Source organism: Glandiceps talaboti, chromosome 19 (genome assembly GCF_964340395.1).
Source record: "Glandiceps talaboti chromosome 19, keGlaTala1.1, whole genome shotgun sequence".
NCBI classification, from domain to species: Eukaryota; Metazoa; Hemichordata; class Enteropneusta; family Spengelidae; genus Glandiceps; species Glandiceps talaboti.
Genome location: NC_135567.1, coordinates 16,042,118 through 16,065,305, shown reverse-complemented (window position 1 = coordinate 16,065,305; position 23,188 = coordinate 16,042,118). Strand labels below are relative to the sequence as shown.

The 23,188-nt window shown below is 36.6% G+C and overlaps 1 protein-coding gene across 1 annotated transcript in view; it reads left to right on the top strand.

Annotated features, from left to right (window-relative positions):
• LOC144450163 (atos homolog protein A-like) overlaps positions 1-20,547 on the top strand; it is a 20,635-nt gene extending 88 nt beyond the window's left edge. Inside the window, exons 1-12 of the mRNA XM_078140737.1 lie at positions 1-89; positions 6,447-6,631; positions 7,486-7,679; positions 8,248-8,376; positions 9,699-10,662; positions 11,249-11,377; positions 12,654-12,736; positions 13,641-13,731; positions 14,260-14,418; positions 15,177-15,245; positions 15,690-15,886; positions 16,769-20,547. The exon at positions 1-89 is cut by the window's left edge and continues 88 nt beyond it. Of these exons, the coding sequence (XP_077996863.1) occupies positions 74-89; positions 6,447-6,631; positions 7,486-7,679; positions 8,248-8,376; positions 9,699-10,662; positions 11,249-11,377; positions 12,654-12,736; positions 13,641-13,731; positions 14,260-14,418; positions 15,177-15,245; positions 15,690-15,886; positions 16,769-16,925 (2,373 nt within the window). The 5' untranslated portion in view covers positions 1-73 and the 3' untranslated portion in view covers positions 16,926-20,547. The remainder of the gene's footprint in view (positions 90-6,446; positions 6,632-7,485; positions 7,680-8,247; positions 8,377-9,698; positions 10,663-11,248; positions 11,378-12,653; positions 12,737-13,640; positions 13,732-14,259; positions 14,419-15,176; positions 15,246-15,689; positions 15,887-16,768) is intronic.
• The last annotated feature ends 2,641 nt before the right edge of the window (positions 20,548-23,188 follow it).

Here is a 23,188-nt window from a genome sequence, read left to right as displayed (position 1 = left end):
TAAGACGGGTCATAAGAACTAGTCTTACGATACTTTAGCGAAAACTGGTCGTTCATGCCGGCATAGAGAAGCCATGAAGCCCGATGCCGGTAAGTGTACAGTTCATAGGAGTTGAATGTTGTCTTGTTGACTATGTACAGAGGCCAAAATTCCGAACTGAAAAAAAATTGTGAGTCCGCTTCGTTGTGTATGTTAGACCAATATTTCGTACAAGGTTCGTTTAATATAAGATACATTTGTCTATGTGTTGAATTTCTTCCGTGTCACAAACAGACGAAAAGAGTTCGTGAGATTTTTAAACCGTATTGGGTTTACGTTTGTTCCTTTGTAGTTGGTTGTCGCCAGGCGTACGTGAGCTGGAATTTTGTGTTCCTGATTATGCAAGGTTTTCTACGTGGCAATAGACGGGTCTTTTTTCATGGTAATGATATCTCTAGTGGGGTCATAATTAACAGGGATTAATGCCAAGTTCATACACTTCAGCCTGTATTGGGAAAGTGGGTTTATTTGGTCTAAATCAGCCGTTGACAACGGGTACACTGAGTCACTGCTTTTTACTGTCTTTGTTGTACGGCGAACGATCCAGCTGTTAAAACTGTACGCCGTACGTTTGGGGTCAGTTCAATGAAAATTAATGTGATATAGAATCCAAGGTCAAGGCCATGTGCATGTTCCATTTTCGTGCTGCAAAAGTATTCTGAATACATTAACTTTTATCCGCCCAAAGATCTTAAATTAACGAACAATGGGAGAAGACAATAGCTTGCACAGTTATAACAATCAAGGTGTTTACATTGTTAATACCGCCGAGAACATGGAACGCAGAAAATGAATAACAGCTGTTTTCATCAGCTGTCAGTCTGAGGGGGGGGGGGCATACTTTAATTAATTTAACAGTAGTAGACATTTTCATGTACTCATTTTCACCATGTTTACCTAACTTGATCTGATGGTACATAATTTTAAGTTGTGTTTGTTACATCGTAGTAATCTTATGTATGAATATGGATTTGGTTAGGGTGTTTATTAATTATTCAGGGTCTGTATTTATCTGTGTTCCTCAAGGTGTGTCATACAATTGCCGACTACTTAGCATGTCCATTGTTGTCTTACGTGTATAGGAAGTATTATACATAGTTTGGAGAAAGTGTTGTTGTTGTTGTTGTTATTTTGGGGGTGTACATGAGATTACTGGATTGGCATGGCAGGGAGGCTGACTGGTTGACAGACAAATTGATACAATCAGTTATTCAGACAGACCGACAGACAGACAGACTGGCGTACAGATGGATGGATGGCAAACAGATTGGTAGTCAATAGGCAAGCATAAAGACAGACAGGCAGTCAGACAGACAGGCAGTCAAACAGACAGACAGGCAGTCAAACAGACAGACAGACATAAACAGAGACAGTGACACAGAGAGATAGTAGAGTACATGTTGACAGTCTCTTTACAAGATATGAGGGAGACTGACAGACATAGACAGAGACATACTGCTATTTTGACTGTCTATAATTTATGAGTAACTGTTAAACTGGTGGAAATTAAATGTGATTACATGTACCATACTTCTTTCACTGTTATTACAGTACAGTGACAAACACACATGTGTACACACACACACACACACACACACACACACACACACACACACACACACACACTTGAACACACACAGAGACAGACACATGCACATATACCCTCCTCCACACACACATACATGCACACACACAGATACACATGCACATGCACAGAGAAACAGAGACAGACAGACAGACAGACAGACAGACACGCACACAAAGACACACAGATACACAGACAGACAGACACACACACAGACAGACACACACACACAGACAGACACGCACACAAAGACACACAGACAGATACACAGACACACACACACACACACACATACATACACACACACACATGGATTTCCTTGTGTCAAATAGTTTTCCTGTCAATGCTGTACATGTAACTATTTGTACTATTCACTGAATTTAGTACACAAACACTTGAACACTAATTTGATTTCACAATATTACAGTTGGTATTTCAATTTTGCTGTAAATATTTCAAATATGTGTCTGTGACCTTGCTCAATACTAACAGACTCTGCGAGAGGTAGTGTATACCCTATAAATTTAGTTTGACCCAGTTGCATTCATATTTAGGCATGAGTGGACTATTCCAATATTGGGTTTTTAGGGGTGGGTAGGTTACAAATTAAGGTCATGTTCTTGCAGTCTGGTTGTGAATTTTATTTTAGGGTAGACTAAACTAAAATCTTTAGTCATGTGCTTGTGACCACAACGAAAAAACAGACACTGTGAATCATAGATACTGTTTCTTTTTATAAACATTTTTGTTTTTATAAACGGGTTACAGTTGATAAAATAAGGGAGTTCCCCAGACAGTTAGCACCTAGGTAAAATAAGGGAGTTTCCCAAAACAGTTAGTCAATGACGTAAGGTCATAACTGACATTTGAAATAAAATTGGGTTTTCACTGAAATGATCATTGCAGGATCAATGTCAGTAAAAAAGTCACATTCATGTCCAATTTTCTCTTCCAAAATAATTATTGTGTTCTCTCCCACTGGAATGATATTTGAAACAAGTAAACTACATTCAATGAAAGACAACAATTCAAAATTTTATTAGAGTTATGAAAATCTATGAAATAAAGAAAAAGTTATAATTGAATAATGTTTCGTTAATGATGACAGTGTAAATTGTTGCAGGTAATTGAGAAATATGGTTTTCATTTTTCAGAAGAAATTTAAAACACTAACTTGTTAAATATTAAAATTGGTATTTTGATTTGAGACTAAATACTAAAGTAGGTATATAGCCTAGTTACGGTGATGTCAAGATACATCATTAGCCCTCGTAATTTATGCTTGTTTTGACTTCGTTTCCAAACAGCACTGCATGAAAGGATGACATTTCCGGTTCCGTATATATAGCGGTCACACAATGGAATTGTAGCAAATCTGGAATTGTCACAATTCTGTTTTGTGACTGTCATGTATATGGAACTGGAAACACCACCCTTTCATGTAATGTGGTTAAATATAGCCATACCCCCAAAAGTCGTTATCAAAAACTTGTATGTTATTAATTTACATAATCATATACAAATAACATGTTAATTATCACATGTCCACTACATCATCATGTGCATGCATGGCAATGCATTGCCTACACTTACCAACACATGTATATTTGCATAATTTGCTCATGAATAATAATAGTCTGGTTGAAGGAACTGCCTGTCATCAAACATACATGTACTATTGGGTGAAAAATTTACAAATCATTATTATCATTTGTGACAATGTAGTCAAGATAAGCGGAATACGAGGACAAACCAAAAGATTGACAAGTGATTTGTTATCATTACCATGCCAAGGAGAAGTAAACTTGTAAAACCTTGGACATACATGGACAATACATGTATAACTTACTTTGAAGTTTGACCTTTGACCACAATACCTTGAGATGAGGTAATCTTGCCACACAAACAAACAAACAAACAAACAACAGCTATGGATTACAAATTTACAAAAACAACTTCCTTGTATTTGTGTTTACAATCTTGAAAGAGGAAGAAAAGATACAAGTTGTTATTTTAACCTTGAGAACAGTGGATGGGGACTGACTGTACAAAATCAGTGGATCAGGGTCTGACTGTACAAAATCAGTGGATCAGGGACTGACTGTACAAAATCAGTGGATTGGGGACTGACTGACAAAATCAGTGGATCAGGGACTGACTGGACAAAATCAGTGGATTGGGGACTGATTGACAAAATCAGTGGATTGGGGACTGACTGACAAAATCAGTGGATTGGGGCCTGACTGACAAAATCAGTGGATTAGGGACTGACTGACAAAATCAGTGGATTAGGGACTGACTGACAAAATCAGTGGATTAGGGACTGACTGACAAAATCAGTGGATTAGGGACTGACTGACAAAATCAGTGGATTCGGACTGACTGGCAAAATCAGTGGATTGGGGACTGACTCAGAGATTGTACAAAATCAAACAACATACAATAACAAACTTATTAGAATTTTACACATTTTTTAGCTGTTTGCAATGTCTAGAGTTTCAAACACAGATTTAGTCAAAGTTATTTCACATTGATTTTCAAGTAACAAGCATCATAATTTTTTTTTTAAAATTAAAAATCCAAAATAAATACCAACTCCTCATCCATATGGCCACTTTAATAAAACTACATAATTATTTTTCAAAAAATGAAAACATTTTTGATTTCTTCATTTCAACAGAGACTTCTAAAAATATTTTATAAACCAGTCTAGTCAAAACAAAGCCCCTTCCTTCCTTTGTTATATTTGTGGACCACACCTTTGTAGCATTGCCATTACTCATTGGAGATCAGACTCATTTGAATATGCAAATTTTACAGATAAAGGAATTTGAATATTATGAATGCACTGATACTGAACATAAAGGCACAATTCAGGTTACGATTACAATTTTGAAGTGAAAAAAAAATTGTTTGATAGAGCTTTAGTAAAAATTGGTCCAGAACAGAAGAATAATCTTATGTGGTACTACTGAAGAGTGATATGGTAAAATTATTTCAAAACTTTTGGATTGAAACCCAGACCTTTATATGAAATTTAATTTTTTTTTTTTTTTTTTTTTTTTTTTTTTTTTTTTTTTTAAATTTGTTATCTATAAAATGTTACTCCCTTAATTGACTCTACACATGTACTGTCCTTTGAGGTGTTTTCTAGCCCTTTGGTCTAAAATGGGGTCTGTTTTATTTTGTTTTTTGGGGGTTTTTTTGAGCTGAAGAGTATAAATCAGGGTCCACACTACATTATTTTCAATTTGTTTGGTCTAACATGTGTTCCACTGTCCTTAAGTGAGTCATAACTGCCCCAAAATGTTGCCTCCTAAGGAAAATGTATTTTGTCTAAACTTTCATCTTTTTAAAAACCTGTAATGGTCTAAAATGGGGTATAGTTTTTGGTCACAGTGGGTCTGGGTCTAAAATGGGACCTGGAATTGGCAGCACTGGCTGTGACACCCCCCTACCAAAGCTGGCTACTGGTACACCCCCCCCCCCCCCCCCCCCCTTAATGGTGAAGAAGAACAATCGTGGCTTTAAGCCAAGGCCAGCATAGTATAGTCAGGGTTATCTAGTATAGTAATAATAGCCCAGGTTATCACCATATTTACATACACAAGCAGATAACAATGTCCATTCACAAACTATACTGTATAAATTCATACACATATGTAACTATGGCTAAGGTCATTGGCTCCAGGGTCAAAGGTCAATTTAGCACTGTAGATATACATGCAGTGCAATTTCAATAGGATACTAAACCATAATATAGTGCTGCACATAACAGTTGATAAAATAATTATACCACATATTATTACAGTGGAGTACATTAAATTACTGATATAAAATTAGTTCATTATTCAGTTAATTTTATGTTTAGTTTATTATCTTATTTATTGAAAATTTGAAATTGTAGATTTTAAATAGATTAAAATTTTTCATTTTACAAAATTACATAGCTTATAGATTACATAGCTTATGTAGATTATTTTATCAAAATTTTGGAAGAGACAAAGTAAGTGACTGAAAACTCAGCCACCATAACGTTGATGAAATACCCAGCAGATAAATTCCTTACTTAAAGGTTACCATATATGGCCCATATACATATATACAATGTATAAATGCCAGATCTATTTTTACAATCTCAAGGTCAAGGTCAAATCTAAGGTCAACGGACAAAAAATACAGTGCAAACTGTGTTTAACAGTTTATGTATGTACAATGACAGTATGTATGTATGTATGTATGTATGTATGTATGTATGTATGTATGTATGTGTTTGTGTGTGTGTGTATGTATGTATATGTATGTATGTATGTATGTCTGTGTGTGTGTGTGTGTATGTATGTATGTATGTATGTATGTATGTATGTATGTATGTATGTATGTATGTATGTATGTATGTATGTTCAATGATTATATCTAACCAAACAAAACAGTAAAGGCCAAATTTAAATTTATAAAATTGTATTTGTGAATTCCTAGTTTGGATTACATGTACAGGTGTAAAATTCTAAGGTGCGAAAAAGAGTTGTGTGGTAGACTGTAGAAAAATAGGGGGTGGTCATTTTTAACTGACTTTGGAGGGAGGGGGGGCTCATGCTTTTGGAGTTGAACATGGGTTTTCTTAAACTGAAACACAGCTAAACTGTCTGTTTTTTCAAATGACCCCCCCCCCTCCAATAAAACCAGCCCCCCCCCCCCTCCCTCCCTGTCTGTGACAAATGACCCCCATCCACTAAACCGTATGACTCTATAACTAATGCAGTCACTCTGAGTTTGAAACATAGTGGACCTAAAGTCTGAATTTTTTTTTCCATTTTTCCAGATGCACTTACAGGAATGGAAGAAGAGGAGGAGAACCCGGAGAAATTGTTTGTGGATTTGGGAAAGTTGGTTGTATATGCTAGACAACCGGAAGAATCCGTGAAAGGACGGAAAGAGGGGATTCACTGTCCTCCATTTAATCCAAATGATAGACAGTCACATGATTGCAGTGCCGATAATGAAGAGGTAAGGAACATTGGTGGATTGGGAGGGGGAGAGGGGGGGGGGGTACAGGGGAGGGTACTCCAAATGACAGGCAGTCACGTGATTACAGTGGTGATAATGAAGAAGTAAGGAACATTGATGGATTGGGAGGGGGAGAGGGGGGGGGGTACAGGGGAGGGTACTCCAAGTGATCGGTAGTCACATGATTGTAGTGCCGATAATGAAGAGGTAAGGAATATTGGTGGATTGGAAAGGGGGAGGGGGGGTACAGGGGAGAATGATAGGTAGTTACATGATTGCAGTGGTGATAATGAAGAGGTAAGGAACATTGATGGATTGGGAAGGGGAGGGGAGGTACAGGGGAGGGGACTCCAAATAATAGGCAGTCACGTGATTGCAGTGGTGATAATGAAGAAGTAAGGAAGAAATATACTAGTTCACATGTGGCTGAGTGTTCGGTTGGTGTGATAATCTCCAAGAAGATAAGAGATAATTTAAAAGCAAATTGTCACGGTAACCGGTCACCCTGGTAATTATGAAAGTAGGGGCATTTTATTAAGAGGAGAAGACTGGACAAGATGTCTTTATTTAGTCAATAAAGAGAGAATTACATACAGCTGATAGAGAGAAAAGTAGTCAGGGAAAGAAGAAAAAAAAATTAGTACCACAAAAATCAATGAGTCAATTTATAAATAGCACACACAAAATAAGTTATATTTTACCACACAAATTAAGTATTCAATTGATTAATCATTCAACCAATAATCAATCAATCAATCAATCAATTCATAAGTTGATTAATTAAATGCTTGCTGTCCCCTGTGATTAATCTGAATACTTGACTTATTCTGTTTAATTTTGTTATGTAATATCAGTGTGTCAAAACCAAACAGATGGTATCCGAGATTGAGTTACTATGGCACAACAGAATCCCTATGTCAATAGAAGTTCTACTGTATCCAGACTGTTACCCTAGAAACCATGCTGGTGATGTCAGTAGCTATGGCAACGGAGCGAAACCACAGTGTGTATTACTAGAACAGTGGACAATACTGATTGTAGGAAGAAGGTTAGTACATAGGTAATATTTTGTATTTTCAACGGCGAATAACTGACATCAATGAGTCTAAACGCTTTCTGTGGCTTCAAAGATTTCTTCTCTTCGTCTAGATCAATGAGACATCATGAATAAATATTTTTTCATGTAAATGAGTAACCCCCCTACTGTTAGACTCTCTCACAGTCATTATATCTATAAGGCTGTTTGTATGTAGCGATATCTACTGCATAATTGTACTGTCGGCCCTCATCATCTACATGGGGCTAATCATTTGTCGACGTGTTACTGTCATGCTTGGGCATCACAGTAACACAGCGTCGCAGTAAAAAATTGTTATCGTAAGTAAAGTAACAAAATTTTACAAATTTTTAAATTTTTGGCAATTTTTTGAGTTACAAAAAAAACCACGTTCTTTTGTCAAGCGGGAAAACATAGTAAACTTGTTTTATGATTAAAAATGGTTTGAATAAGAATGGGTAACACCTGTTCAGTTAAAATCACTCTCAGTTTCACACAGGAAGATTTAGCTTGGATTACATGAGGTATAATAAATGTTATTTTCGATTAATGTGTATAGATCCAGCAGTGAAGCCTGTCTTAGTGGTTGTATGTTGGTGCAAGCAGTGCGTTCTTACCTCCACTTCTCACAACTAAGTTCATGGTATAGTTCTACGCATGGAAAGCAACCTGCTGCAGTTGTTTGCAGGTAGGTATACATTAGACTTGCAAGCGAAGTACAGTATTTGTCTAGTTTGCAAGTACGCGATGTGTGTACATATTTCAGAACTTACAAGCTGAGTACAGTGTTTGTCAGTTATTTGCAGGTACATTTTATGTACCAACACATTTCAGAAATCACAAACTAATCATAGCATTTGTCAGCTGTTTGCAAGTACATTTGATATATGTACACATTTCGGAACTGACTAGCTATGTACAGCATTTGTCTAATATTTACAAGTACATTTGATGTATGTACACATTTCAGAACTTACAAGCTATGTACAGCATTTGTCTAATATTTACAAGTACATTTGATGTATGTACGCATTTCAGAACTTACAAGCTATGTACAGCATTTGTCTAATATTTACAAGTACATTTGATGTACGTACACATTTCAGAACTGACAAGCTATGTACAGTGTTTGTCAGCTGTTTGCAGGACTGGTACATGATTGTTTGTATCTACACATTTCAGTACTGTATGTCGTTTGTCAGTTGTTTGCAGGTACATTTGATGTACTTACACATTTAAGAACTCACAAGCTAAGTATGGCAGTTGTCAGTTATTTGCAGGTACATTTGATGTACCAACACATTTAAGAACTCACAACCTTTATAGTACAGTGTTGGTCAGCAGATTGCAGGCACCTTTATGACTTAGAGATGAATGCATACAACTTAGCTGGTATATGTTGAGTATATTTGGACATTGTCAGGTGTCAGCAACCATTTGTCATTAGATCATTTTTAGTCGGCCTGACAAAGCGTCCAGGATACGACGTGAAACTGTTGCCATTCAAAGCAACAGCAAGTCCAGTAGGATAGATTATAATTATGTTACTTCTTTATTACAACTTCAGACATCAGACCGTGGACAAACGAAACCGTTACAAACAGGGAAAGTAAACAACTGAATTGGATTAATAACACTTGACACAGCATGTTGGAACAGCAGAGACTTGCATTACACCCAATCATTTGATAAGAAGTTTTATGGCCTCTTTACATAACAGTTCACCTTCACAAACAAATTTCCAGTTCCCCTGGCATTTCATGTACACATAAAGAGGCCATAAAACTGTTCTTATCAAACCATGGAATGTAATACAAGTCTCTGTACTTCCAACATGCTGTGCTAAGTGTTATTAATCCAATTCATTGTTTGCTTTCTATGTTTGTAAAGGGTTCCATTTATCCATGGTCTGATGTCTCCAGTTGTACCGGTAACTTCATACCTGGATGATTGAGAACATTCGTAGGCATATATTTCAACATTAATATTCTGTATTTTACTTTCATACAGAGTGTGTGCACCAGGGGAATCGTTTGCAAACTATTTTGAGGGTGCTATCGACAGTCATGATTTCCCCAAGGCCTACCTCGATAGAACTTCCTCGATGAAGGTATCCGTAAAATCGCTGAAACGACAAAAGGAAATTCCCAAACTAGTGTGCTTGCTTCCACACTTTACAGATACCGAAGAAAATCACAGCAATGGAGTACATACCAACAAAACTTACACGCAACAGAATCAAGTGCAATCAGTTACAACGCAAACCAAAAACACAGGAGCACGTAGGAAACAGTATACGCCCGCTGATATCAGCGGCAAAGAAAACAAATTACGGACTAAAGGCACAACTCAATATACGCCCGTTGATAGCAACAACAAAGATCGTGAATTACGGACTAACTACCTTTCTCAGTGTACACCCGTCGACTTTAGTAACAAATTTGATTTCTCAACTAAGTCTCGCAATGATTCATTTCGATGTTTCGTACCCAGTGGAGATGAGGAGCAAGTCGGGTACGCACATACTGATGTGCAAAAACCAAAAACAAACCTCCAAGCTAAAAAGTTCGGGAAGTTTAACCACAATGCAATGCAAGGAACGGATTATGGTGCTGATTTCACATCTTTGTACTCGGAGAGAGATGAGGACGTCGAACAAATTCTCGAAGAGTTGTCACTCTGTGAAAGAACAGGAAGCTTCAGAAAACATCTGTCAAAAAGTGATGACGATGACTTTGTATTGTTTCGTAAAAGAGAAGCTAAATGTGAAATGAGCGGACACACTTCAGGCAAACCAAGTTCTTCCCTTCTAAGCACTGTACTACGTAAATTTACTGATAAGAATATTGTAGGCTTGCATACTAATGAGGAACATGTGAGTGAGAAAGAACATCAACAACCACAGCGGTATGAAGAAGATAATGAGGAGAATACACACTGTGAATGTGTTAAACCACAGTGTGTTCAACACAGAGTAAGTAATAACATTTAATATGCCAGGAACATTACAGTACAATACAGTACATTACATTACAGAACAGCACAGTACGGTATGGGACATTACAATGCAGCACAGTACAGTACAGTACAGCTCAGCACAGTACAGAATAGCACAGTACAGTATTGGACATTACAGCACAGCACAGTACAGTACAGCACAGTACAAAACAGTAGAGCTAGTACAGTACAGCACAGTACAGTATGGGGCATTACAGTATAGCACAACATAGCATAGTACAATGCAGTACAGTACAGTGCAATTTACAAATGTAGTATAGTACAGTACAGTATATTACAGTACAGCACAGCACAGCACAATACAGAATACCACAGTACAACACAGTACAGTACAGTACTGCATTGTACAGTACAGTACAGCAAAACGCAACACAGCACAACAGAGTACGGTACAGTTCAAAAAATGCTTTCTGATTGGGCTAACCATGATGATTTGTACATTTGCATGTTTAATGTCCCATACCTGAATTTTATAATTTTATATGTCTATAAATCTTGTCTATAAATTTTAACATTTTACACGTCTACCAATTTTCTTGCAGTATGAAGAAAGAGGAATGGTTCGAAGTAAGACTTCACCATCTCTAGCAACTCTAGGACAAAGATCTCTTGTAGGAATACCAAATACTGTTTTTAATCCACGGACAGGTCTTCCAATCAATTCAAGTCCTGTAAGTACACAAAGATCTCTTGTAGGAATACCAAATACTGTTTTTAATCCACGGACAGGTCTTCCCATCAATTCAAGTCCTGTAAGTACACAAAGATCTCTTGTAGGAATACCAAATACTGTTTTTAATCCACGGACAGGTCTTCCTATCAATTCAAGTCCTGTAAGTACACAAAGATCTCTTGTAGGAATACCAAATACTGTTTTTAATCCACGGACAGGTCTTCCTATCAATTCAAGTCCTGTAAGTACACAAAGATCTCTAGTAGGAATACCAAATACTGTTTTTAATCCACGGACAGGTCTTCCCATCAATTCAAGTCCTGTAAGTACACAAAGATCTCTTGTAGGAATACCAAATACTGTTTTTAATCCACGGACAGGTCTTCCCATCAATTCAAGTCCTGTAAGTACACAAAGATCTCTTGTAGGAATACCAAATACTGTTTTCAATCAGCGGACAGGTCTTCCCATCAATTCAAGTCCTGTAAGTACACAAAGATCTCTTGTAGGAATACCAAATACTGTTTTTAATCCACGGACAGGTCTTCCCATCAATTCAAGTCCTGTAAGTACACAAAGATCTCTAGTAGGAATACCAAATACTGTTTTTAATCCACGGACAGGTCTTCCCATCAATTCAAGTCCTGTAAGTACACAAAGATCTCTTGTAGGAATACCAAATACTGTTTTTAATCCACGGACAGGTCTTCCCATCAATTCAAGTCCTGTAAGTACACAAAGATCTCTTGTAGGAATACCAAATACTGTTTTTAATCCACGGACAGGTCTTCCCATCAATTCAAGTCCTGTAAGTACACAAAGATCTCTTGTAGGAATACCAAATACTGTTTTAATCCACGGACAGGTTTTCCCATCAATTCAAGTCCTGTAAGTACAGTTCTATATACAGTAGGAATGCCACTGCTAAATAAGAATCTTCACAGCCCAGATATGGGTTTGTGGACCAAGATTGTATGGTGGAAGGGCCCAACTTTATGAGGGCCTGTAAGCCTTACTACTGAGATCCACAAACCCATATTTGGCATAAGGTTTATTGCATTGCTTGTGTAGTGGCATGGAAATATCACCTAAATATCACAACCACATACATTGACATCAAGGACTTTGATTAGTTCCTTGGGAACTATTTCCATGCCCTCACCAGAAATGTTCTTTCTGTTGTTTTCAAAATTTGTGTATATTTTTTTTCCCTGGTGGAATAAATTTCAATTCAAGTTATTAAATTAGGCAAACCTGACTTTCATGTTTTGCAGGCACCTCCACGTAGAATCAACAGATACAGTTGTGACTTTGACCGATCTATGACGAATCTCAACGATGTTAGTTTCGATGACAAGTAAGTTTTCACAATTCTAATAAAATAAGTATATAATGATGATATTGTGTACGTTTGACAACAAATATGGCATCGGAAATTCTGTTATAGTTGGATTTCTAGTTGTTTGCCAGGTTTGTTTACAAGGGGATGTGCAGTACAACAAGGAAAAATATGGCTTTTGATGAAAAATATGGCTGCATATCTGCAGGGCTCTCGACCAATCAGAATGCGAGATTGGTGACAGGTGACATATAAATGAAATGATAATTAGATATTATTCTCCAGTATTTGTCTTCGTTCAGCCTCTGAAAAATATGAATAACCTAAGGGGTCTTTATCACACTGAGTTGCTAGATGAGTAGTGACAAACCCTTAGATCACAAGTATTTTTCAGCAGAATGAAGAAAAATATTGGAGAATAACTTAATTATACTAGCGCCAGTAATATCAAAGAAAAATTGGGGAAAGTAGAGGCAATTTTGAGCAGTTTCACTTATATTTTTCGAACAGAGCACAACCAGCGATGTAGTAGACATGCGTTGTCGTGACATAGAACGACCAGAGTATATATTCCATATTTTTTGTTGGAACCAGCTAGTGCATGGTATAATATTGAATTTTCTTTGATACGCAACCAAGTTACTTTCTTCATATCTACATTTTGGCAACGTGACTATTGCCTTCATCAGGACAATCTGACCATGATTACTCTTCACCACTAGAGGGCGGTGTGGTGAATGAATGTAAACATTGATTTTGTGTAAGAAACGTCATATTAAACGAAATGCTAAGCTAACTCCAGTTCCCCTGTAATTAATTATTTTTCACTAACAACATATTTTGATTTTAGAAAGTTCAGTATTCAGTGATGAGATATTAAAAAAAAGACAAAAAAAAAAATTTCAATTTCATTCTTTTCCAGTTCACCATTCAACAGACCATTAGATGCTTCCACCAAACTTCTCAGCAAAAGTGCTCCTCCATCCACCTCCTCGTTGCTAGGCAACTTTGAGGTAAGTTCTGTCTGTTCCACACATCCATATATGGCAACGAGTATCCTTATTTGGAAGCTTGTTACCTTATATGGATTTGGTATCTTGAATAAGTAATGTGCATAATTTCTTTATGCTAATATGAAAGAATAAGCCCCTTATTTGGCCAAATGGCTGAATAAATGCCGAATCAAGTCATGTATGGAAATTATGTAAATGTACTAGGCAACATGAGTCAAGGCAACTCATGAATATTCAATGTGCATGTGTTCCATGCTCATGAATATGCAGTGTTCAACCATTCCATATTTATGAGACTAGCCATCATGAGACAATGCACAACCACTAATAAGAGCTGCCACTAAACAATGGACGGCCAATAATTTTCACTTCGTATTTCTTGGCAACCACACATAACATAAGTGATGTAAAATCATAAAATGACTCTACAACCCTAAGTTTACAAAAATGTCTTTATTTTATGGAGTGGTTTTCCCCTCTAAGTACTTTTTTATAAACTAACTTTTATTAATTTATAATTACTTTTAGGAATGTGTACTGAATGGTAGGTTTGAACCTGTTGGTACTGTGGATGGCTTTACAGCAGACATAGGTGCTAGTGGTACTTTTTGTCCTAAACACATGATATTACCAGTTACAGCATATTTCTTTGATGTCTCCGATGACAATGCACCATCTCCTTATTTGGTAAGTATTTACATTTCTATCACCATATTCATCTTCCATATATGGTCGCAAGGTTCCATATTGGGACATCTCCATGATGAATCATATTATCAGTTATAGCATATTTCTTTGATGTCTCTGATGACAATGCACCATCTCCTTATTTGGTAAGTATTTACATTTCTATCACCATATTTATCTTCCATATATGGTCGCAAAAGGTTCCATATTTGGACATCTCCATGATGAATCAATTATCCTTATATGATGCCTGTATGCCATATTTGGATATTTCTTGAATGAGTGTAAATATTTACAATGTCCGTATATGGTATTCATAGTCCATATTTGTACATACATATTATGGGATATGATGTTAACTTCAAAGGAGCACTGCACAAAAGGGTGGTGTTTCCTGTTCCGTATACATGACGATCACACAACGGAATTGTAGTAAATCCGGAATTGCTGCAATTCTGTTGTTTGACTGTCATCTTTACAGAACTGGAAACGCCACCCTTTCATACAGTGGTGTCATAGCTTTCACTGCTGTTCCAAAAGCTGTTCCTGAACAGCACTCCTAGTGGCCAAACTATGAAATCTTTTTGTTTTATGTTTTCTTCAAACTGCAATATTGTATTACACCAAAGAATGCATTGCTGAGGTGCAATATTTATATTAGGTGTGTTTCATCTCTGTTTTGCATAAAAATTTCTCTTCTTCATGACTTGCACCAATATTTAATATAACTTTACATTCCATGTTTTTTTTTTGTCCAGGGTCACATTGGGTTAGAATCACTTGGTAAGAAAGGATACCATGTGCCAAAGAAAGGAACTGTACAGGTGGTAAGTACATGTACATCCATATATGGTATTCCACATTCCATATTTGGACATTTTTCAGATGAGTGACAACTTATATCCATATATGGTATCAACATTCTATATTTGGAAATTTCTCAGATTACTGACAACTTACACTATCCCATATATGGTATATACATTCCATATTTGGAAATTTATCAGATGAGTGGCAACTTGCAATATCCATATATGGTTTATACATTCCATATTTGGGCATTTCTTGATGAGTGACAATGTACAATATCCATATATGGTATACACATTCCATATTTGGGCATTTCTTGATGAGTGACAATATACAATATCCATATATGGTATTCACCTTCCATATTTGTCATTAAAAATCAAAATCCGTATCTATTTGTCATCTACACAATAATGTTCTAGTGATTTACATGATTATCTTTATTTTAATCTTGATTTCAGACTTTATTTAATCCTAATAAGACTGTGGTCAAGATGTTCATCGTAATGTACGATCTGACCGACATGCCTCCTAATTGTCAGACGTTTATACGTCAACGCACCTTCTATATGCGTAATAATGCAGCTCTAATTGACGACAACAACGACAGCGGTAACGATTACAATGTTCGCCAATTACGATACCTCATCCATCTCAGGTAATGATAGTTTTAATACTAATTTATTTATAAAAATAAGCATGTGTTGTGAATTTCCAAGTTTAGCCGAAAATGGAAAATATTGAAAATAGTATGTATTGTGAAAAGCGGGCCTGGTGACGCATAGCTCCTCCAGGCTCCATGTGAGTAATATTGACTCTGACTCTCATTACTCAAGGAGTATCCACAAAGTTCATACTCATCTTTTGAGTGAGACATCGCCGACAGATACAGCTTACCCAGTGAGTCTGAACACAACTCACTCTGGGTTTGTGTGTTAGACATGGCTGAGTGATTAGCTCTACCCATTGACTCTGTACACCCCTCACCCTGGGTTTGTGTGTAAGATGATGCTGAGTGGTACAAACCCAGGGGAGGGGGGGAGCTACTCCCCTTATTTGAGTATATATATATGTACCGTCCTTTGGGGTACATTTTCTAGCCCTTTGGTCTAAAATGAAGTCTGGTTTTTTTCAAGCTAAAGAGTCTAAAATGGGGTCTACTTTGCATTATTTTTTATTTTGCTTGGTCTAAAATGTGGTCCATTGCCCTTTCCCAAATCATAATTGCCATTAATTGTCCCAAAATGTTTCACCCTAACGAAAATGTATTTAGGTCTAAACTTTCATCTTTAAAAAAAACCTGTAATGGTCAAAATCAGGTATTGATTTTTGGTCAAAGTGGGTCTAAAATGGGGCCTGAGTTTTCCAGCACTGGCCACATTCCCCTACCAGAGCTGGCCATTGGTACCGCCCCCTGGGGTGTAAACTACCCATTGAGTCTATAGAACACTCGCCCTGGTTTTAGGTCAATTGCAGAAAATCCCATGTCTCCAACCAGATTTCAATAAATGTATTTTACTATCTTTTATCTTTGTCATAGGTTTATGAGCACCAAGTCAGGACATATTTATTTACATACCGACATTCGCCTCATCTTTGCAAGACATCGCGTTGACGTGGACTCAGGAATCATGGAATATGAACTCAAGTCCTTCACAGAAATGCCAAGCAATCCAAGATTTTCACCCAAGAAGTGAAGTCTGTCAGCCAATAAACACACATTGCTACATCCATATATGGAAGTGATATTCATTGATACATCCATATATGGAATATGATGAAGCCAGTCAGCCAATAGACATTAATACATCCATATATGGAAGTGATATAGTTATTTAACCAATGGGCATTGATACTTCCATATATGGAATATGATTAAGCCAGTCAGCCAATAGACATTGATACACCCATATATGGAAGTGCTGTAGTTATTTAACCAGTGGGCATTGATACATCCATATATGGAAGTAATATTCATTGATACATCCATAAATGGAAGTGATGTTGTCAGTCAGCCTTATACGAACATTTGTATTCCAAATATGGTACTTTAATCATGCATAACCAATAACCTAAAAATGAAACTCTAAATATTGTATTGAAAAATCATAATTTAACAAAAGCAAGAGTATCTATGAGAAGTATATGATAATTTATTTCATTTCAAAATATTTAGATTCCACATAGGATCATAAAGATGATACCATATAAGTAATTATACCATAAAAGGCATGACACCATATAAGGAATTATACCATATAAGGATTGATATCATGGAAATTTATATTAAGAATGATACCATATAAGGAATAACTATATGGAATGATACCATATTAGGAGTGATACCATATAAGGCATTGTACAATATATGGAAGCATACCATATATCGAATAAGTCGTAACAACTATTGTAAGCAATTTTTCGATAACAAACTTTGGCAGATTGTGTATTATTGTCTGAGATTTTGTTGAATATGAAATGTGAATTGTTAACAGTGTGTAACTGTTCCTGTTGTATGCATTTTTTTGCCTTGCGATTTTTTGTTTTGACACCACCCTTGCATGTTCTGTGCTGTTGCCAGAGTTCTTTTAAAGCAAATTTGGAAAGGTGACAGACAAGTTCTCACTTACTACTGCAGAAACACAGCTTTTGGCTTACTAAGGTAGACACAAACTTAGAACTTTTGGTGTTTGATGTGTTAGATTACACAAGTGGGCGATAGTGATGTCATCATTATGCGGAAATAATCACCCTGTAATGAAGACAGTGTAAACATTGGAAGTCTTTTGAAATTTTTGCAACAAAATTATGACAGTCAGAAAATGCTATCCATCTGTGAGTACAAATACCACTGCAGTAATTTAGCCTTTGGTTTACTATGATATGGGCAACCTAAAACTATTGTTCTTGAATGTGGTAGATTATACAAGTGGGTGATAGCAGTTCCTCTGTTGTGTGATTCTAATCACCCTGTGATCAACATAGTGTAAACATTGGAAGTCTCGAAACAGCACTGCAAGTTTAGGGAACTCTGTCAATAAAACACTGCAATGCCTCCCTACTGAGACTATAATTAAACCAACATCCATTCAATAGCTTATCACTGTTTTATCAACATGTTGCGACAATAGTTTTAGTTTGTGTCTATCTTAGTAAACCAAAGGCGCAATTACTGCAGGTGAGCAAATTAAGCATGTAGTTACCCTATACACTACAACTACATTTCATTTTCACCAAGACACACACTCTAAGTAGATAGTACATAAAGACCTTTTTGTTTGAAAGTGTTTTTTATAGATCAATAATTAATAATACCATTACTTCTAAGTGTTCTTGAAAACCTCTGAATATGTGAAAATATGCCATATTTAGTAATAAGCATACCATATTTGGTGCTTTGCTTACCTTATTTGGTTGTTATGTAATTTTATCCATATATGGATATCAAAACACCAAATATGGCAGTTCCATACAAATTTGTGTCAAATAAGGGTATGTTCCATATTTAGTAATAATACTATATTTGGTATTTTACTTGTACCTTATTTGATCAAACTGCATTGTTTTATCCATATATGGACAGGCCGGCACCAAATATGGCTTTTCATGCAAATTTGTGTCAAAAGGTTTGGCAGTATCATGTGGTATGGCATGCATAACAACTTTATCAAAAGTGGTAGATGAGGAGAAAGTAATATTGTCATTGTCATGCCTTGGTTTTACAAAGGCAGCCATGTTTAATGAACAATATTTGAATATTATAATTAGCATATTCAAAGGTCAAGTACATCTGTACTTAGACAATACACCTGGGATAGATATTGTACACCTGGAGATGTTATCTGTATGTTATGTTTAATAGTCTATAACTCAGCATGTGTCTCCTGAACTAAAAACTCAGGAGATACCATCATTATTACACTTCAAATATCTCTTTCCCCACACAAAACCAATTACTGCTGTATTTGTCAGAATACAAACTTTTCAAAAATTTAATTTTTTTAAAATATCTTTTTATTTATTTGGTTTGCGTACATTTTTTTTTTCCCCATTGAAGTGGAAAAAACAAAATGATAAAAATTGAGATGTCTTGTCACAGGTTTTGTAGTGAGAGGGTGAAATACTTGTATACCAAAAGTGTCATAGTCTGGAACACATCACACATCTTTTAATAGGCTTCTTCTCGCCATTTTTTTTAAAAACAAATTCTTGTTCATCTCAAACTTTTAGGTGTAAATTATCTTTATTTTGGGGTTAAATTAGAGGAATGTTATACATTGACCAAAATTTGTCAAATTAGTTGGTTATCTATGCTTATATGTAATACTATAGACATTGTCCTTTTTTATTTCAGTTGATAATTATTTCTGCAGACGGCCTTTAGTGGGAAATTTGTTTGGGACTCAGGGACGATCACACAATGTCACACTCGGGTTGTTCAGCCCTATCAGGCTTCTAAACCACTACACTAGACTGTGAGATACGTTGTGTTGTTCAGCCCTATCAGGCTTCTAAACCACTACACTAGACTGTAAGATACATTGTGTTGTTCAGCCCTATCAGGCTTCTTAACCACTACACTAGACTGTAAAATACATTGTGTTGTTCAGCCCTATCAGACTTCTAAACCACTACACTAGATTGTAAGATACATCATGTTGTTCAGCCCTATCAGGCTTCTAAACCACTACACTAGATTGTAAGATACATTGTGTTGTTCAGCCCTATCAGACTTCTAAACCACTACACTAGATTGTAAGATACATCATGTTGTTCAGCCCTATCAGACTTCTAAACCACTACACTAGATTGTAAGATACATCATGTTGTTCAGCCCTATCAGACTTCTAAACCACTACACTAGATTGTAAGATACATCATGTTGTTCAGCCCTATCAGGCTTCTAAACCACTACACTAGACTGTAAGATACACTGTGTTTTTCAGCCCTATCAGGCTTCTTAACAACTGTGGTGCTGACTGATAGCGTGGCACGTATGTCTGTATCGTACACACTAAATATCAGTGTGGTTCAGTAAATGAAATTTATGTATTGAGCATGTGCAACATTGTGCGATCGTCCCTTACAGTTGAAAAGTTAATATGTGTTGTGAATTGTGATATCAGGGCACATTTTTTATATAAAATAGTCATTTGTAAGTGATTCCATGAACAAATCAATATATTACCCTGAAAACCTGCGACAAGATCTATAACCCCCTATGTATTTATGAGATATATTTATTATTGACCTGTCTTTATTTCATGCATTGTGTGTGTTTTAACTTATATGTGTAACTTATAAATCCAAACCTATACTATGTATCATTTGAAATATATATATAAGAATTAAAATAATATGTGTTAAAAGATATGTATTTTGGTGTGTGTTTCATTACTGAGATGTGTATGTGTGTATGTATGTATGTATGTATGTATGTGTGTATGTATGTATGTATGTATGTATGTATGTTTGTATTTAATGTATGTATGTGTGTGTGTAAAAATGTATGTTTGTGAATGTGCATGTATGCATTGTGTGTGTGTGTGCGCGCGTGCGTGTGTGTGTGTGTGTGTGTGTGTGTGTGTGTTCTGCACGTTACCTTACCCTTGACACACAAATGACTGGTACACAACTTACTCAACTCAATTCTTGCTTCCGAATAGCACCTCTAATGTCCAAAGTTTATAATCTTTCGTCTTTTTCAACATCGGAATATGATAGATTTGCACCGTTAACTGATAGCATATCGTTACTGACGTCAGAAGTGGTCAATCCCAGCTTTTCACTATGCAGTAAAAACAACAGGCTCTGTCAGTAGTAACGGGCTACAATGGATTGCTTCTTGATATTTCGTATTTTGACACTTGTCATCTTCATGATCAGCATAATACACGGATACAAGATTAATAACACTCCCAGTGATGTTTTAGGAAAGAGCAACACGGTAAGTTCGAACGAGAAAAAACGAGAACATGATGTCATCTCACTGTCGACTAAATCTATGTTGAAAAAAATATTATACTATGGAGGTAAGCTCGGTACAATGGCAAACAGAGTAAAACGGAATAATTTAGAAGACTTTGGTAATTTGGTTAACAGTGTGGAATATGGAGATAAGAAGATTCAAAGTTCAAAACAAAACGCTGTGTACAAACAGCAATGTTTTCCACTCTGTTTGCAGCCACCTATAACCTGTATGTGTGACGTTTTTCATTCAGGAATTCCATATATGTGCGCTGACAAAGACGACAGTGTTGCTCTGAGAACATTCCAGGACAGTTCACAAAATTCAGGTAATTTAATAACAGAGACAACCTCCTTAAATCTAATTTCAATTCAAATTGAAAGTATCAAGCGTTGGAGACTTAAAGTTCCAATCAAACCGTATAAAGGACTCTGTAACTACCTGGCTTCTGTTGCCAAGCAACAATGTTATGTTGACCTAGACCTATCTATAAACAATACCAATGATTGTCTAATGGTCAAACTGAAAACAGCAGAAGATACTGGGATTGGCACATGTAGATATGAATCTATACAAGTCACTAAATTGAAGAAAAATACAAATACTCAGGGTTTGAATGATAAAGCACGAGAAATCAACTATATATGCGCATTAAACAAACACAAGGAAGAGATATCAGCGTTACTACACGTAGCAGAGGACAAATCAAACACTGCAACGACAAAGAGTATGGCAAAATCAAGACCAATGTCAACAATTCGGAAGGATAGACTTCCACAGCTGAATCAAACGCCAGTGGATCAGGCAGAAGTCTGCTTCGATGACTTTCCAATGGGAACTATCTGTTTGATCAAAGACGGTACACTACTGTGCCTTGTGTATGATTATCCTGGACCAGTTCCTCCTATTGAATTGTTCTGCTTCGACCCAACTGAAATAACACGTCCAACACTCGATCCAACAGATACACCAGAATGTCCACCATTTTGTGGAGAGGGTCAAATTTGCGTTCCTGAAGAAAATCTACCAGATCCGATCAAGTCTCTGCAAATCTGTCTCACTTTAAATAACAATGACATTTGTCTCACTGTTACTTTGGGAGAGAATACCTTGATTGAAAATTGTAGAGATGCACCAAACGCAACACTTCCTTTACCATCTACAACAGTCACCCCACCAAAGACTACAGAGTGTGTTGGGTCTGCATGTTCAACAACTGCAGCTAGTGAGAAAACAACTACACAACTGAATCCTACACCACCAGATCAGGCAGAAGTCTGCTTCGACGACTTTCCAATGGGAAATCTCTGTTTGATCAAAGTCGGTACCACACTGTGCCTTCTGTATGATGCTCCTGGACCAGTTCCTCCTGTTCACTTGTTCTGCTTCGACCCAACTGAAATAACACGTCCAACACTCAGTCCAACAGCTACACCAGAATGTCCACCATTTTGTGGAGAGGGTCAAATCTGTGTTCCTGAAGAAAATCTACCAACTCCACTCAATTCTCTGCAAATCTGTCTCACGTTAAATAACACTGGCATTTGCCTCACAGTTACTATACAAGACAAAACATTCATTGAAAATTGTAGAGATGCACCAAACTCAACACTTCCTTTACCATCTACAGTCTCCCCACCAAAGACTACAGAGTGTGTTGGGTCTTCATGTTCAACAACTGCAGCTAATGAGAAAACAACTACACAACTGAATCCTACACCACCAGATCAGGCAGAAGTCTGCTTCGACGACTTTCCACTGGGAACTGTCTGTTTGATCAAAGACGGTACACTACTGTGCCTTGTGTATGATGCTCCTGGACCAGTTCCTCCTGTTGACTTATTCTGCTTCGACCCAACTGAAATAACACGTCCAACACTCAGTCCAACAACTACACCAGAATGTCCACCATTTTGTGGAGAGGGTCAAATTTGCGTTCCTAAAGAAAATCTACCAGATCCGATCAAGTCTCTGCAAATCTGTCTCACTTTA